This window comes from Podarcis cretensis (genome assembly GCF_951804945.1).
Source record: "Podarcis cretensis genome assembly, chromosome: Z".
Classification (NCBI taxonomy): domain Eukaryota; kingdom Metazoa; phylum Chordata; class Lepidosauria; order Squamata; family Lacertidae; genus Podarcis; species Podarcis cretensis.
The window spans coordinates 32,049,685-32,068,120 of NC_137184.1; the positions used below are offsets into that span (position 1 = coordinate 32,049,685).

The 18,436-nt window shown below is 47.0% G+C and overlaps 1 protein-coding gene and 1 long non-coding RNA gene across 5 annotated transcripts in view; one reads left to right on the forward strand and one right to left on the reverse strand.

Moving 5' to 3' along the window:
- The window catches only part of NHSL2 (NHS like 2), a 105,441-nt gene that overhangs the window by 42,677 nt on the left and 44,328 nt on the right, over nt 1–18,436 (reverse strand). Inside the window, exon 1 of one of the 4 annotated variants that reach the window (XM_079962322.1) lies at nt 13,170–13,590. The exons of 1 other annotated variant lie outside the window; for it this stretch is intronic. In XM_079962322.1, coding sequence (XP_079818448.1) covers nt 13,170–13,290 — 121 coding nt within the window. In that variant the 5' untranslated portion in view covers nt 13,291–13,590. Of the gene's footprint in view, nt 1–1,473; nt 1,628–13,169; nt 13,591–18,436 lie in introns of those variants that run through there. 2 more of the 4 variants (XM_079962320.1, XM_079962321.1) reach the window with 2 other exon arrangements.
- On the forward strand, nt 2,363–5,064 carry LOC307208049. The gene is made up of 3 exons (XR_013834948.1): nt 2,363–2,437; nt 3,956–4,048; nt 4,725–5,064. It is a non-coding gene; the product is annotated as an uncharacterized lncRNA (long non-coding RNA).

Genomic DNA, 18,436 nt, shown 5'->3' on the forward strand with positions numbered 1-18,436 from the left:
AGCATGCTCTGGGGAGAATCCTGAGGGCAGGACAGAAAGGGGTATGTGGGGCACCATTTGGCCCCTGAGCCTGAGGTCCCCTACCCCGTTGAAAAAAGTTTCCACTGACCGGGAAAGCATGAAAACCCACCTCTCCTTTCTGAAATTCCCTTCAGCACTGATTAGCCTTGCAAACCCATAATCTCATCTTTCAAACAACCTGTCTTACTCTGTCCTCTTGCAGAAAAAGAGCAGAGATGTTGTCAGGGATTCAAGTCTATCAAATTGTTCCCACCCACCTTTCCTGTCCCTGCCCAAAACTGATAGATAACACAACAACTTAATTTTTGTTTTTGTTTTTGTTTTTTAAGAAAAACAAAGGCAGCTTTGTAGATCCCAGTTTGCTATTGCAAAGATACAAAGCAGACAAGCTTGTGCATTTGTGCCACTGTTGATGTATTAGTACCAGATATGCATGCAAAAAGTTGCGTGCCTGGGGAAGACACAAATCTCTTGCCCCCTTCCCCCACCAAATAAGAGATTTGTACTAATAACATCCCATTAGTTTTCTCTCTCTACAGTATTAGCATGCAGTGTGTCTTATTTGCAGAGGACAGTCCTCTATTTTAAGGACTATCCAGTTGAAGCTCTGTCTAAAAATAATGAGCCATAATAAGGGAGAGCAGTGACCTTACACTTGGATTACAGACTGAGCAAGAACACAGGTCAATTGGTTACCCACTCACGGAAGATGTACTGTATTTCTAGTTCAATTACAGTAATTTTTTCCTAAATTTGCACCTGCACCCACAAATTACCACATGTGCTTAATAAAAGAGAAGTACTATAGCTCAAATGTAAAAGCACCGGTTTCGCATGAAGGAAGTCTAAGGTTCAATTCCTGCCACCTCAAAGCAGGACTGGGAAAAACTCTTGTCTGAAACTCCAGCGAGCTGCTGCCAGTCAGTGGAGACATTATTGAACTAAATAGACCAATGGCCTGATGGGGTAGAAGCCAGCTTCCTTTGTACCCAATAACACTGCTGTGTGTTGCAGTTGTCTCCAAAACAAAGCCTTGGAAGATTGCTATATATCTTGTCATTTCACCTAGCCCCTCTTGCCCAACACACATCTGTGACCTAGTCCGGGAGCAGGGTCTAATTGTCATCTGGGCAGCCCAGGACCTCCAAACACACTGCCCAGGACTGCGCCCCAGAGAAGTCACTTTGGTACTGCTCTTGCAGTGGTTTGACTTCACCCTCGGAGGTACACTCCATTGTCTCTCGAGACAGAAGGATGCCAACGATAAAGGGGCTTCTATAGCTTCCTACTGGGTGCAAATTCATAGCGAGTGTAGCGCAAAGCTAGCAACACCCTCGGCAGCAGTTGCTGCCATCCTTGCATTCAGTGAGGTAACAAGACTCAACACCTTGCTCCATGCACATCAAAGCTCCTTCCCGTTGACACCCCCTTCCACCCACTGGCGTTACTTACCTGCTCGGTGCAAGGACATAAGCAAGGATCCTGCCTTCTCCATGAGTGCTGGGGTCCCACACGCAGCACCAGCGGTGTCAAAGCATGCACAGGGGCATCCACACCACACGCAGATGCCTTCACAGCACCCTGGTCTGTGCAACAGACACCCACCCACCCCTGCTGTCTTTCGGCCTAGTCCAGTTCTGAAATCGGCAGCAAGGTGAAATCTGCAAGGCGGCTGCTTCTTCAGGCGGATTGTCCTGCCATGCCAGGGCTGAAAATAGTTTAGGAAGCTGCCCCTTTTGTTCCTTTTGATCCGCCTGCCTCCAGTCCTCCTCGGCTGAACTTCCTTTTCCCACTTTCTCTGGCCCCCTCGGCAGGGAGAGGAAATCACCAGGAATTGGCTGTTTGAGTCAACTCCCGCTGGCCCATTGTCGCAGGCCTGTCCCTCCTTCCTTCCTATCGACAAGGCCCTGGGAAAAGAGAGAATGAGCCTGTGTTTGCACACAGACTTGTAGGCCAAGTGGGACCTTGTTTTCGAAATGCTTCCTTTACTCGACTTCACACACCTTTAGGAAAATGGCTCTAAGATCAGAAGGATAATCTCTTTAGGGCTTTCCCCTCTCCCTGGTGGTGGGCCTGGCTCCCCTCTCCTCTTGCAAAGGAGGCCTTCCACAGCTGCTATTCCTTCCAAACACGCCTTAGGGCTGGAGGCTGAGGAACCAGGAGAATCTCTTTAGAAGGCAGATTTGGCTCGAGGGCTGCTGGTTGCAGATTATAAAGCAGGGGTTTATAATCTTTGGGCCTAGAGGGCCACATCAGGCCTCTTTATCTGGCCCTAGGCCGCACCCATCTCTGATATTGTTCTGCCTCCTCCTTGAGCAACTTTGCCTGGCTGAAAGGTTTCCTTGAATTCTGATCATGCCTATTCCTTGCATGAATGAAGGATAGAGAGGAGAATGTGTAGAAACTGGCCAACTAGGTAAAGTAAAAAAATAATTGTGTTCATTGCTGCACCCACTTTAGCTACCATCATCAACAGCATCACATGGAGAAACAGAGATGCACTGTAACATATGGTTCCTTTCTGACAGTTCTGAAGGATATTCTGAGCTCTTCAGCACCAAAGGAAGACGCAGTTCGTGCTATATTTTAAATCATCTTGTTAGATCTTCAGGCTGATCCTGCAAGCCTACAACTGAAAAGTGGCCAGCCAAGGAGCCAAGCCAAGTGTAGCTACAATCAATAAAGCCATCTCCTGTTACTTCTTGCAAGCATCAGGTTTACAGGGTTCCCAAATGTGGGTTCTCCAGCTGTTTTTGGACTACAGTCCCCATCATCCCTGACCACCAGTCCTGCTGGCAAGGCATTCTGGGAGTTGTAGTCCAAAAAAAAACAGATGCATGCTGTTTGGGAAACCCTTATAGACTGGCTGGCATGTCAAGCCATCATCTCACTGTAGAACAATGAGATGAGAAGAGCCAAAGGCCCTTGCTGGCAGAGTCATTTAAATATTTCAAACCAAGTCCAGAGATAAAAGAAAATGATAATACTGTATAACCTGAACAAGAACAGTATATAACTTCAGGTTTTGTCTGTCTTAAGTCAGGCTAGATATACAATTACAACACATAGAAGAAAACTATGTCAATATGCAAATGACATTCAGCTCTGTTTCTCCTTGCCACCTGGTGAAGTTTGTGTCTGGAGGCAATAATGAGATGGAGGAAGGCCAAAACACTGAAGCTACATAAATCCTAGATAAGTTAGAGATACTGCAGATTGGTAGTTCCTGGGTTGATGAAACAGAGAGAAAGAGCTTGTTCTAGAGAGGGTTGCATGCCCGCTGAAGGACCAGGTACATAGCCTGAAGGGTTCTCCTAGATTTTCCTCTGTAGCTAGGGCCCAGGTGGCTTTAGTGGTATGAAGTGCCTTTTTCCAGCTCTGGCCTTTTCACCAGCAGCAGCCACTTCTGGGAAGAGAATGCCTGGCCATAAAGATCGGTGCACAAATTACCTATAAGTTGGATTACTGCAATTCATTCCATGTGGGGTGGCCCTTGAGGACTGCTCATGGACACTGCAAAATGCAGCGGCCAAAGTATTAATGGGAATGTCTGCAGAAAAGCATATAACAACAGTTCTCATCAGGCCCAGTTCAGAGTCTTAGTTCCAAGTTTAAAATGCTAAATGGCTAAGGATCTGGGTATCTGAAGGAATGCATCTCTCCAAATAGTACTGCCTGGGCCTTGAGGCTGCTCGTTCAGCACCAGCTGAAGACTTTGTTCTTCAGTCCGGTCTTCTGAATTGGCTGTGTATGTGCGTGTTGTGTAAGGAGCAACATAGCCAAGATTCTTAATTGTATTTCACTTTTATTGCTTAGTGCATTTTAAACTGCTGATACCTTCCCCGAGATCACTAGTGATGAGGGGTGGGACATACATTCTTTAAAATGAAAGAAAACAATCATTGCTTCCAAAATGTGACGGTTCCATTTTTAGTATTACGGTAATTTCAAGCTCAAGGACATCAGTTGCTGTGGAGTAGAAAGTTTGCATGCAGAAGGTCCCATGTTCAAGCCCTGGCATCTCCAGGTAAGATTACATCCACACCATCCATTTCAAGTTCTCTTACACCACTCCAATACCCATGGCTCCCTCCAAAAGAATTCTGGGAACTGTATTTTGTTAAGACCTCGCTGAGCTACAGTTCCCAGCACCCAAATGAATGCTCCATGGTGTGGATCTGACCTAAGGGGATCTGGTAGTGGGAAACAGGAAATACCTTCCTTTGTCCAAGACCCTGGAGACCTGCTAATTTAGGCTGCTTTCAGATATGTGGGTTACTGTGCTACGTTTGCTGGTTACAATGCTAGCTCTTCTGTCCCAGTTTTTAACATTCCTTTTATACTGCAGTACTTTGTTGCATTATGGCACTCTGGCTTTTTGATCAATACACCACCATGTCACCCTAAATTCTGAACAGCAGGAAAGAACTGTATCCTGGGATACTGCCCTAAATTCTGCCACATGGAACTACAATGCAAAACTCCTGAGATTTACCAAGTTAACAGGGTTGCAAATGGATTCTACTCGTCCCCCTTAAAAAAAATTAAAGTGGGAACAAGGACTAAACTTCAAATTTCTCTAGATTTCCAGAAGTGGCTTTTCTGTAGCATGAAAGTTAACAACAATGACAAAAACAACCACCACAACCCAGGTCCAACACTAACACTGAAGAAAAAGCAGGAAGGGACTAAAGCCTTGCTAGAATCTGGCCGTGGGACTCTTAACGCTCAGCTGAATGGATCTGCCTGACCTGGGCTGCAGGTTGTTATTCTCCATGGCTGTGAGACTCAACTGCACAGATTCCTTTATTGCAATAAAATTTAACTATTCCTGCAAGAGCCTGGCTGGAGTAATACCAGAATCATCATAGCTGTATAGATAATCATGCATGGCCCCCAGGGCTCTTTATCTGAGTTCCCACCACCACTATCAACCTTCCACCGCAGAGATGAGTTTTGATATAACAAGATGTATGTGCTCTAGGCTACAGATGCACAGCGAAGGACAACAATCTTCAGCGTTGAACATGCACACAGGCATGGCTGTCTCTATTCTCCCATTCATCCCCCACCCCACCCATCAACTTCTCTCCCCACCCCTCACCCCATTTCCCTTTCCTGTGAAAGCCCTATCTCCCGACCACTGGAAATCCTGCTTGCTGCTACTCCCACCCTCGACTTCCAAGATTTCAGCAGGAATCGCTTGCATGCTTGCAAGCCCATGTCTATAGCCATGAGGGCAAGAAACCTGTTTACTTGTTTGTTATAAATTGAGTAAAAGATTAGATCTTTTAGGTGCTGAAAGCTGCACCCAGTAGCAAATTCAGAACTTAACTATTGCAGAATATGCCCAGCACTGATAACCAGGGCTGAACTGGATGTTTTCAGGTGAGAAAAAGAAACTGGGTGAAGAGCAGCAATAGGGGCTGGTTTCAGGGAAATTTAATCACACCCTTATAAATAAACCCATGACAGTTAGTCATATTCACGCCATAAATTTAAAACACATGCCTCCCTCCTCTGGAGAATCCTGGGAATTGTAGTTTGTTAAAGGGTAGAGTAGTGGTTCTCAATCCACCCCCCCCCCCGGGGCCACACTTTCAAATTAAAAATTTGCTCGTGTCACACCAATTTTTGTGTGGATAAGAAATAAATTGGAAAGCAACTCCTAGTAATGCCTGATTTATAACATAGAACACAACTACTTTCTAATATGGTCCAGAAAGTATAAAAGAATGCAGCTACATAATAACATGAACATGAGCCATTCCCAAAATATAACAGATTGTCTTCCTGCCATGTTTGCCATCCTCTCCTGCCACACCAGTGTGCGAGATTAGGACTCGGGAGACCAGAGTTTAAATCTCCACTCAGCCATGAAACTCAGCAAGTGACCTTGGGCAAGCCTAATCTACCTGACAGGGTTCTTGTGGGGATAAAATAGGTGGGGGGGGGTGTAGAAGAACGACATGTACCAACCTGAATGACTAAATGGTGGCCACTATCACTTTCTCTCCTTCCCTCACCCCCAACACTTCTAGAATGACACTATATAAAATTGTTCACACGTTACACTGAACACAGGTATAAGCTGCCACTACAAATGCACAGGTGTTTGTGTGAGACAGTGTACACGCGTTGCTCAACTATTGCGTATGCGGACTGTGCACACATTGAAGGTAACATGTGAATAACTATATGAGTGTATTTGTGTACATGGGTTTGGATGTTGAACCCTCACTAAATGTAACATGCAAACACCCCAACGTTACAACACCACATCGTTCCAAGGGCTTGCAGGGTGCTGGCAAACTCAACTTTACTAAAGAAAAGGCCACTTTTACTGCCACTCACTGAACTCTTCCCCTCAAACTGTGCAAATAATCCTTCTCCCCAAATCATCTGAAATGCTCTATCCTATTTGCCACGATTGGAGGAGGCGGCATTTTTGCTCAGCCTTATGGCTTGGGGTGGAGGGGTGAGGAATGAAAAGTCCTTGGGACCAGAGCCCAGATTTCAGGAGCCAATGTCAAAAAAATGTTAGGCTCTTGCCCAGAGCACGCATAGCGATATGATCAAAATTCTTAGGCATCAGCACCAAACATTTAAAAGTCTCCTGGTATTTTTCCAGCTTGAGTTGCCGAAGAGGATCATTTCATGCCAAGAAAAGTACCTTGGAAGACTGTTGACTAACATGGGCTTCAAAGCTCTCTCTCATCCCAACCATCCCTATTGCCTTCACTGCAGTGGGTGGGGTGAAGCCATCAGCCTGCTTCTTTCACTTTGCAGTTGCTGCCTCTGCCCCCTGAATGGTGAGTTGAAAGCTGGGCCCCATGGCAACCACAGGCCATTATTTTCAGTGCATGGAATAGTTTTCAAGTGAGCTTTAAAAAACTGCACCACCTGTCAGCTTCTCTTGAATAAACTGGGAAGAGGAAGGCAGGTGGGTACAGGAACATAGCAAGCTGCCTTGTACTGAGATGACCAGTCCTTTTTGCTTAATATTGTCCACACTGACTGGTAGCAGCTCACTCTAGGGTGTCAGGCAGAGGTCTCCTCTAGTGCTACCTGGAGATGCCAGGATGCTGTGGGATGATGGGAGTTGGAGTCCAACAGTACTTAGAGCTATGAAAGTGCACAGACAACTCCCACCCCCTTTTTTCAGTGCTATTCTGTTTGTGTTATCTTCAACACTGCTTCATGAATAGTCATAACCAGTAAAGCAGGCAGGTGGGGTGGGGGGTGGGTAGGAGTAGAGCTCTGAGACATTTTTCAGAGGTGTGATATCATCATCACTGATGGACTACATGCACACATGTTGAACTTGTTTAAAAATAAATAATAGTAATTACAGGTTTTTGTATGACTAATTATAAAATAAAGTGAAATCACTAAAAGACTATATAGCACACACTAAACTTAGAGCAAGGGACGCAGGTGGCGCTGTGGGTTAAACCACAGAGCCTAGGACTTGCCGATCAGAAGGTCAGCGGTTCGAATCCCCGCAATGGGGTGAGCTCCCATTGCTCGGTCCCTGCTCCTGCCAACCTAGCAGTTTGAAAGCACGTCAAAGTGCAAGTAGATAAATAGGTACCGCTCTGGCGGGAAGGTAAACAGTGTTTCCATGCTCCAGAAGCAGCTTAGTCATGCTGGCCACATGACCCAGAAGCTGTACGCCGACTCCCTCGGCCAATAAAGCAAGATGAGTCGGCCATGACTGGACCTAATGGTCAGGGGTCCCTTTACCTTTACCTTAAACTTAGACCAAACTCTAAGGGAGAAGGAGATACACTGACCTGCCTAGTAATAAGAAACAATCAGCAACACTTAACACACAACCCATTCTGCACAGTACATTTAATGCAGTATCATTCCTCTTAAAATGGTCATGGCTTCCCCCCAAATAATTCTGGAAGCTAGTTTGTTAGGGGTCCTGAGAATCATTCCTCTCACACAAGTGACAATTCCCAGTGATTTAGCAGCCAATCACTCTTCCCAGGGAACTTTGGGAAATGTAGTTCCAAGATGGTGGTGGTGGTGGTGGTGGGTGTCTCCTAACAACTTGCAACAAACTACAATCCCCAGGATTCTTTGTGGCAGTTTAAATGTATAGCACAGATAAGGGCTCAAACTCAGGCAAACATCACAACAGCAAGAGGAATGTGAAAAAGGAGGACTCTAATGGGTGTGAGGAGGAATTGGAATGATCCAACTCAGGGGGGGAAAGGCACAACAGATTCAAAAGGAGCAAAAGAACAGTGAGGATTTGGAAGCAGAGAATTGGAAGCTGGTAAGCAAAGGAAATTAATTAAGAAAAGCCTATGCGCCAGCAGAACTCTGCTAACGCTCCTTCCTACTCCTAAGAGACAAAATCTGCAAAAGAGCAAAGAAAACCACGTGAATCAAGGCTATATTTACTCCCAGCAGTTTCCCTCCCTCAGAGCACAGGGATTGGAGAGTCCTGTTAAAACCATTCCCTGTGATTGCAAACGAGACCTGTCAATCACACAGGAGCTCTCCCGCCCTCCCCACACATTAGTTTCGCTTTTTAAGAAATACAGTGCAATGTTTTTTTAAAAAATCTGAGTCCACCAAGCATGGGGGGCGGGTGAGGATGGGGGGGGGGGCTTTCTGCTTCAACTCGGGGTGCTTTGTGCAAATCCCTCTTAACCTTGGAGAACCCCACAATCCTTTTAAGGCACCCCCCTTCAGAATTCAATATTTGTCCAAACCTAGGGCACAACCTAGACTTCTCTGCAAGGTTGTTTGCTTTTCTGATTCAAAGCTGAAGTTTGCTTTTCAGTTGGCTGAAGATCTTAAGTTAAGGTTCACAGGCACTTGCAGAGCATCCTGACACGATAAGATAAGCAGGCAATACTGAAATTCCTCCTCCTCCTCCTCCGTACAACCGTTAAAAAGATATTGTACTGCTGTCCTTTATTGCATCTAATCTGGAGGTATCCCTTTCATCCCACTTCTGCCCATTTCCCATCAACTCCAATTTTCTCCTGGGTAGTTAAAGAACAGGGTTCTGCAAAAACAGCACAGGTTGCAAACACACAAAACATTTAAAGACATTTAAGATGTTGCTTCCCCCCAAAGAAACCTGGAAACAGTAGTTACCTCACAGAGCAACAGCTCCTAGCACCCTTGGCAAACAGCAATTCCTAGAATTCTTTGAGCTGCAAAATGTGCTTTGTGTAGAGTCTTGTGGCACCTTAAAGACGATCCAATTTATTATGGCATAAGCTTCATGAACCACACTCAACTTCATTAGATGCATGAATGACATAATAAATTGGCAAGTTTACACACATACGAAACTCCCATAAGTAATCGAAAACATTTAAAGGATATCAGCATGGGGAAGGCTCAGGAGGAGATGTAAGGATGTGAGCAATGAAATGCCAAAACCAAAACCAACAACAACACCAGAATGCATTCATTTCAATGAGTCTACTCTAAGGAGAGCTAGTGTTAGATGCAGCACAACGCCCACCAACCTCCCCCATGGATAATAGCGTAACACCCAGTTTATTAGGTTCAGGTGACAGTCCCAGAATATTGTACTGAGCTCGTAAAGAGAGATGGAACAGTTTGCATGTTCACAACTGGTTGGGAAGATCAGGGTTGGTCCCCGATCAGCCATGCAATCAATTATTGCAATGGCCTGCATAGCTTTCTGGGAGTAAGCCAAGGTGAACTCAAATGGTGCTTGCTTCTGATTTCATAGGATGTACAATTGGTTTACTCTGACACAAGGCAAGGTCTCCAGAATTAGCAGTAGCAGCACCTCACCCCAATATAGCAGCAGCAAGAAATATAAATATAATGTATGGGTTAAATAGCACAGTTGTGCCCAGTATGTGCATTGCTAATACAGGATAAGAAAGGAAATGGTCTCTCTTGCTCCCAGCTGCCCCAGCAAGCACAGTCAATGGCCAGGAATTACAAGAGTTGTCCTTCAGTAACTTCTGGAGGGCCAAAGGCTCCCCACACGTGACACAGACTGCTGCCATAGTTCAGCCTCCCTTAACCAAATCTGCCAAACTGTTCTTCCATTTCAGTGACCTACAGCTTGATCCTGTGCAGCTTGCTTCTAACACAGGGTAGTTCAACTTTTCATACCAAGTGGGACTCTAGGACCCTGCTCTAGGAGCCCTCATGTCTCCTTCCCAAAGCGCTTACCCAGCTTTGGAAAGGCTGTGTGTGTGTGTGTGTGTGTGTGTGTGTGTGAGAAATGTTGCTGAGGGCAGCCAAAAAATGCCTCGAGGGCTGCATGCCTCGGACCACCCAGTTCTAGGGAATATATGCAAAAGATGGCAGCCTTACAGAACAATACTCTGCATATTTTTCCCCCAAAAGTGAGCCCCACAGCCTGCAATAGGTCTTACTCCCTTGCGCGGATGTAGCGATTGTGGCAATCTTGGCAACGCTGGAAGAGGCTGAGGGAGGAGTTGGAATCTAACAACATCTGGCAGAATGCAAGGACAACGCTTTTTGGATCAGTTTGGTGGTAAAAAGTAATCTATACCTGCAAATAAAATAAATAAGCGAACGTTATAAAGAACCCTGTGGGATCAGACCAAAGGCCCATCTCACCCAGAAACCTGTTTTCACAGATACCAACCAGATGCCTATGGGAAGCCTTCAAAGCAAGACGTGAGAGAAACAGCACAATTCTCCCCACTTCTGCTTCCCAGCTACTGACACTCAGTGGTATACTTCCTCTGATACTGGAGGTACTGCACAGATATCCTAAGTAACAGCCATGGACAGCCCTATCCTTTACGAGTCTGCCCATCTCCCGTTTAAAACTATCCAAGCTGATGACCATTACACGGTAGGAAAATCCCATCCTTACCTTCTTTTCTAAACGAAAAAACCCCAAATGTTGTAACCTTTTCTCCATGCCTTTGATTACGTTGGCTGCCCTTTTCTGAACCTTTGCCAGCACTACAATATCCTTTTTGAGGATGCAATACAATTGAATACAATATTCCACGGGCAATTGCACCATAGATTCTCATAGCAGAATTCCATTATTGGCAGGTGTGTTTTTCCCTCCAACGGTCTCTCCTACTTACCCCTAACAAAGAATTCATCTTTTTTTGCAGCTGCTACATACTGGGTTGACATCATCCTTAGAGCTATCCATTACCATTCCAATATCTCTTTCCTGGTCAATCGCTGCCAGTCCAGACCCCTTTTTGATGTTTTGGACTACTTATGGGAGTTATAGTCCAAAACATCTGGAAGATACCTGGTTGGGTAAGGTTGTGGGATGTATGTATAAACTTGCCAATTTAGGGTGTCCAAGCATCTAATGCATCAAAATAAACAGCTAGTTCCTGCCAATCCTGATGCTGTCATATTGGCTATGTTCTACCCGCTGCTAATTCTGGTTGGCCACTATGAGAACAGGATGCTGGACAAACTGAGCCCTTGGCCTGATACAGCAGACTCTTATGTGCGTAGGAGAAAAGAAGAGGGAAGAAGGGCATTTGTGCCACATGCATTTTCTCAGAAGTAAATCCTACTATGCCCAATGCAGCTTGCTCCCAGGGAAGCTCACAAAGGGTTTTTTGCAACCCCTACAGCACAATCCTATGCATTTCTACTCAGAAGTCCAAATGAGTTCAATTACGACTTACCCTCCAGTACGTTTGTATAGGATCACAGCCCTGGGATGCTCTCTTCATTAGTTGTGCCCCTTCAGCTGGATTCTATGGTCGTTTTACTCTGGAGGAAGTCCCATCCCATTGAATCAAATAGGATCTAAATTCTAGGTACCAGGATGCAGGATGGCATCCATCAGGGAAGCATTTGTACACGCGCATTGAAAGATGGCACGCATGTGTGTGAGTGAAAGTGATTGGTCAGCACAGGCAAACAATCAGTAAACATAAGAACATCAATCACACACACACACACACACCCTCCTCAATGCAGCCAGTTCACATGTTCAACTATAGGTCATGAGGCAGGGAGCACCTGTGTAAACCTGCCCTTAAATATGTGAGGAGGAAAAGGGGAATAGGGGTGGGGGTGGGGAAAGAACCTGACACATGTCTTTCCAACACCTGAAGAGCCTATGCCAGTCTAATCACAAACACAACATGATGCAAATAGAAAAGAGAGAGATCTTCTGAACACACCTTTTCTGACCTGCATGGACACAAACCCTTTGGATGTTTTCTCTGCTAGTCTTTTAAGATACAATAAAGGCACTCTGCAACGCTGCGTTCATATAGAATCACAGAACTATAGAACTGGAAGGGACACCAAGGATCATCTAGTCCAACCCCCTTCAATGCAGGAATCTTTTGGCCAACATGGGACTCGAACCCACGACGCATGCTCTTCCGACTGAGCTTCCTAGTAAGCAAGCTTAGAATTGCAGCCTGGAGCATCTCACCTGCCACCTGAGATTCAGACAGCTGCTTGGGTGAGAAAGGAGATCAGAGAGTCTGAAGGGTCTTTAAAGGTCATAAAGCCCAACCCACTCTGCCCGTGCAAGAAATTTTGCAACCCTGACAGGTAGCCTTCTTGGGGAAAATCTCCTGAAAGGAAGGATGGTGATTTTTTTCTTTAGCACTTCAGATTTCCCTCTTTCACAAGCACACACAGGTGCAACTATCTAATTTTAGGCTTTCGGCTTTATTTCCTTATTTTAAAAAAAAATCAGCCCTTTTTTTAGAGAGAGGAAGAGAGTAATGTGCATTATTACTTCACTTACCTTAGTGGCTAAGCCAGCTCTGCTACATTTGGGAGCCCTCCTGGCTTATTCAGCTGAGTGGAGCCCTGACCCTCCCTCCCCAAAAGTCTGCCTGCCCCATCCTTGATGGCACCGCACGTGCACAAGCTCAACGTGTTTCGAAAACCGAGCCCGTGCTGCCCAAGTGCACGTGTGAACCCCCTCCCGCTTCCCAGGAGCTCCTTATCCTGTGAAGGGCTGAAGCTCCAGCCTCAAAACGCTCCTTGCGGCGCTGAGCTGTTACGGGGAGAGCAAGTTACTGGCGGTGGCCGGAGGGGGGGGGTGGCGGCGGCTCTGAAGCCATCCATCCATCCATCCATCTACAAAGGTTCCAGGAAGAAGCAAAAGCCTGATAGGCTCAAATCATCCGTAATCTCTGTCTCAACCCTACCTGTTGCCGGTTGCGCGACGGCGGTGGGAGCAGAGGATGAGGAAGGGGAGACGGCAGCGGTGCGCGGGGGTCGCTTGCTGCGGGGCGCTTTGCCGAGCATCACCGGCGGGGAGTTGCCCATCTCGGTGCGCTGCTGTTGTTGCTGCTGCTGCTGCTGCAGGATTCTCCGGGGCGCAGGAGAGCATCGCTCAGGCTCCGGAGCTCGGCGGGAGGGAGGCTCGAGCACAGCCAGCCGCCGCTCCTGCGCGGCGATTCTGCCCGGGACTGGCGGCGGCTGTTCAGCTCATGCCCTTCTCTGAGTGCTTCGAGTCTCCGCTGCCGCCTTTGCATCAGCTGCAGGCGCCGCAGCAACAGCGTCGCCGCCACCACCTGCCCCCGCCCGCGGGCGGGCTGTGAAAGAAAGGAGGGGGGGAAGAACCACAAAAAAGGAAAGGGGGGGAGAGAATAAAATATTCTCCCAAGCCTCCTCCCTCCAGATCTTTTCGCAAGCCTGACAGTCTGACAGGAGACTAGGCACCCGCACACCCACGCGTGTGCAAAAAGCCACGCGCACCCTCAGTGGGAGAGGGGACCACCCGGTGGCCAAGCAGCGGCGGGGTCGCCTTCGGAAACTGTTCTCTGCAGCAGGCAATGCTCAGTACCCAAGGGCCTTGGAAAGTCATCAGTCATTGAGAGGAGGGCTCCCCAGAGCATGTGCAGAGAGTCCCTAGCCATCTCTCCCATGGAGACTCTATTCGGACTGGGAAGCACTTCTGTGAGCAAAGGCGGGGGAGGGGGGTGGAGAAGAGAGGCTCAACTTGCATGTTGCTGGTGATAAATAGCACGCTTCTCTAATGTGTCAGCCTCTATTAGCTGGGAGGCAAGGGTGCCCTGCAAAATGTACACGTGGCAGCAGTGGCGTAGCGTGGGGGGTGCAGGGGGGGCCGGCCGCACCGGGCGCAACACCTGGGGGTTAGGGTTAGGGGGCGCAAATCCATGGGTTAGGGGGCGCAAATCCACGGGTTAGGGGGCACAAATTACTTGCCTTGCCCCGGGTGCTGACAACCCACGCTACGCCACTGCGTGGCAGGTCAGTGAACACAATACACAGGGTGTCAGATCGTGTTGGGTCTCTCTAACATTAAGCAACACGCAGAAAATGCTCTATTTGTTCGGAAGAAACTCTTGACATTTTGGGAAGTAGTGAGGCAGGGGAGGGGGATAGAGAGCGTACAGTCTGTGGGTATCTTGTCTGAAATGTGCACACAGCAAATGTCCACAGAAAGAGATGAATAACCATATGCACTTGTGTGCCTCTAAATTGCCACAGATGCACACAAGCAATATGTGCTGCTAGAAACCTTCAGGCAGAAACCTTGTACACAAATGCAACCCCTCACCCCACAAGAACAAACCAGAGCATGCACATGAACTGCCTTGGACTGCAGCCATGGAGAAACCACTGCCAAGACTTTGAACCTATTTCTATCACCCTCCTCTTACCAAACCTGCCCTTTTATCTGACATGTTGCCTGATCAAAGAGATCTTAGCCAATTAAACTGTATGAGTTTTAGCTGGTCAGCTGAGCATCAAAAGAGGCTGCAATCCTAAATAGGACTGGCAAACGTTTCTGAATAAGGATCTATAGGATGGCACAGTGAACCTAAATGAGTTTGTATATGAGTTGGCAGGGGGAGCAATAGTTCTAAAGCACATAACATACTTTGGGTTGTTGTTTTTCAGATCAGAGGTTGGGAACCTGCAGCCCTCCAGATATTGCTGGACTCCATTTGCAGTTGAACAACATCTGGAGGGCTACTGTTTTCATTAGGGTTCTGCTTGTTTTCAATGTATGGGGATTGTCATCTGCAAGCATCCTCTTTGCAGAGGCATTTTGCCACCATCACCTTCTCTGTCACACACACAGGATGGAACACTGCTTCTACAACAGTACTTGCCATCTGCAGTTTATGTAAGTACTTCTATTAATAATAAGGATAATGTTTTGAAATTAAAAGTGCCATTACTCAAGGTAGCTTTTTAGTCGATCAAAATGCTGCAGCCCAGCTCACATGTCTCTAGAGCAGCTAAGGAGGGGCGGCAGGATCAGGCCAGGGGCCCTTCTAGTCCAGCATCCTGTTCTCACAGTGGTCAACCAGATGAGGTTAATTAGCTATGAAACCCCAACATTTTGAATCCCCTCCAAACCTGGGCCAAAAGTTTGCAGTCGTTTTGCAGAATTTTGTAGTGAAAACCCCGCGTTTTGCAGCCCCCCATAAACTGAGCAATTGATATATCAAACAGGGCCAACCAAATGCCTGTGGGAAGCCTTAAAGCAGGAGTCATGTGCAGTAGCTTTCTACCCATTAGTGATTCCCAGCAACTGGCTTTCAGAAGCATTCTGCCTCTGACTGTGGAAGAAGAATATATCCATCAGGATTAGTAGCCATTGATAACATTATCCTACACAAATTTGTCTAATCCTTTCTTAAAGCTATCCTTGCTAGTGGCCATCACTGCCTCTTGTGGGAGCAAATTCCAGTGTTTAGTAATGTGATGTGCGAATAACTGTTATCAAGCAGGAGACCTGCCGGTTTGGGGGGGGGGTGTGGAGATTAGAAATAAGACTACAAAGGTTTATTTTTACAAATAAAAATAAAAGACTCTGCTGGCTCAGTCAAAGCTTGGAACAAATGTTCAGAACCCTTTTGGGATTCTGTGCTCAGTCCCTAAAAGACAAGGCAACATGGGCAGATTGGGAAGGGAGGAGCGGCTGCGAGCTGCGAGGCATATCCTGCTTGCTCCGAAGCCTTCTCTAAATCTGTGCTACTGATGCAGCTCAGGGATGATGCTGATGGCACTCTGCTCAGCGAGGCTGCAAGTGCCCAGAAGCTTCTGGTCCAAGGTCACACATTTCCTAGTTCCTCCACAGACTCCATCAATTAGCAACTAGCAGTGCAATCCCACACATGGCATGTCTAATCAGAAGTGTCACTGAGTTCAGGGGGCTCAGTTCCTAGGTAAGTAACCATGCAACTGCCGCCTGGATGTGCTTCACAGGCCCAGTGAGAAGATGAAGTGGTGCCACTCCACCTAACACACTGAGAAAAAGAACATTAAAAAACAAGAAGCTACCACCCTATTACACCAGAGTGCGGAAGCAATTTCTGACCAGAGGCCTTAGATCAGGGGTCCCCAAACTAAGGCCCGGGGGCCGGATAAGGCCCAAGGGACTTGTTTATCCGGCCCATGGTGACCCCCGCCACCCACTGCCATCGCCCGCTCTTACTGGTGCTGCGCTGTGCGGCTGCCCACTTCCGGGTCAGAGGAGCACTGGAAATAGCTTGTGTGCATGCGCAAGCGTTATTTCCAGTGCACCTCCGGGTCGGAGGAGTCCCGTGCACATGCGCACAAGCTATTTCCGGTGCTCCTCCGACCCAGAAATCGCCGGAAATAGCGTGTGCGCACGCGTATGGGCACACACTCTCCCGCTCTCCGACCCGCGATCGGCGCTGGAGACACCAGCCCGAGGCGCAGTAAGTTTGCTGACCCCTGCCTTAGACAGAGCTCCTCTCACTCCTCCCCAAGATAGCTGCACTACTGGTTTGGGTATGTTGGGATCTCTCAAATGAGCAGAGATTTAAGGCTGAATCTCTGCCAGCTCCCTGTTTGCCTGTAGGAACCAATTTATAGTGGGCATGAACTAGGGCTGCCACCTTTATTGTGGCAAAATACAGGGCAGGGCAGTTGGGGGGCAATTTCTTTTCCATCCGGTGCTGAAGTGTCTTCAAAGCAATCCATTACAATTTATTGCAGGCTAACTGGGTGGCCCCTCTGGAATTTGTCACACAGGCACATGTAAACACACACATACACACAAATTTGTAAATCTGTCTGTGCTTCGCTACTCAGAGATACATGACCTTTCACACACCTTTTCAAACACATGCATTTGGAGAGGATCCCAAACTTTGCACAGAGAGAGAGAAGACCTGAAATACAGGACAAAACACTATCAATACAGGAGGTAGGTAGCATTTTACATTGAAACACAGGGCAATCCTATCTTATACAGCAACCCTAGCGTGAACATATGAAGCCATGCTGTTGGTCCATCTAGGATCAGGTTGAAGCTTCTATAGGGAATGAGGCGTCTCCCAGCCCTATTAGATCCTTTTATCTGGAGATAAGAACTGGCAAGGCCAGCACTGGAGGTAGGCACTGTAAGGCAGCTAAGGCCCACAGACCAGAACCCCCCCCCAAAAAAAAACAACCCTTATGCCTGCATCCAACCTCCCTATGTTCCTATGTTAAAAGCAGCTGCCTTATATTGAGTCCATTCAGCTCAATAACGTCTACTCTGATTGGCAGAAACATTATAGGATCCTGAGCAGGTGTTTTGCTCTACAGTACTGACATCCTTTAAACTGGGGAAGCCAGGGACTGAAACCGGAACCTTTTGCAGGTGAAGCAGTTGCTCCAGCCACAGAACCAGGGGTGGGAACAAAAGGGACTTCTGCAAGAAAACTGGGGGCAACTATTTATGGTAGGTTTCCTGTTCAGAGTGGTTCCTCTTCCAAGGGAACTCTTGGAATGGTTGCTGTGTGAGGGGAACACTGGTTTCTGAACAACTCTCAGCACCCTTAGCAAGCTATGTTCCCCAGGATTCTTTGGGGGAAGCCATGACTGTTTAAATTATTATTATTATTATTATTATCATTATTATTATTATTAATACCCCGCCCATCTGGCTGGCCCTCCCCAGCCACTCTGGGCGGCTTCCAACTTAATATTAAAAAACAATACAGAATCAGACATTAAAAACTTCCCTAAACAGGGCCATCTTCAGTCGTCTTTTAAAAGTAAAATAGTTGTTTATTGACATCTGCTGGGAGGGCGTTCTTAAAGTGGTACGATACTGCTTAAAATGTGTAGCAGTGGTGCAAGATGCTGTATCAGTGAATGCTGGACATTCCCTCTGGGCCAGAAGTGGATTATTTACTTATAAATAATTTCTGGAACACTCTTCATTTAAAAATTGAAACACCCTGAGGCATTTTACAAGAGGAGACAGCAATGCGCTGAATCAAAATGTCAGTCCTGCACACAGTGTGTATGCAACAGACCATTGCTTGGTGGCAAGAGTGCATGGTTTTGCATGTAGAAGGTGCTAGCTTCAAACCTTGGCATCTCCTGTTGAAAGGATCAGATAAAGACCTGTGCTCGAGACGCCTGAGAACTGATGCAAGTCAACCAATGATACTGGGCTGGACAGACAATTAATCGT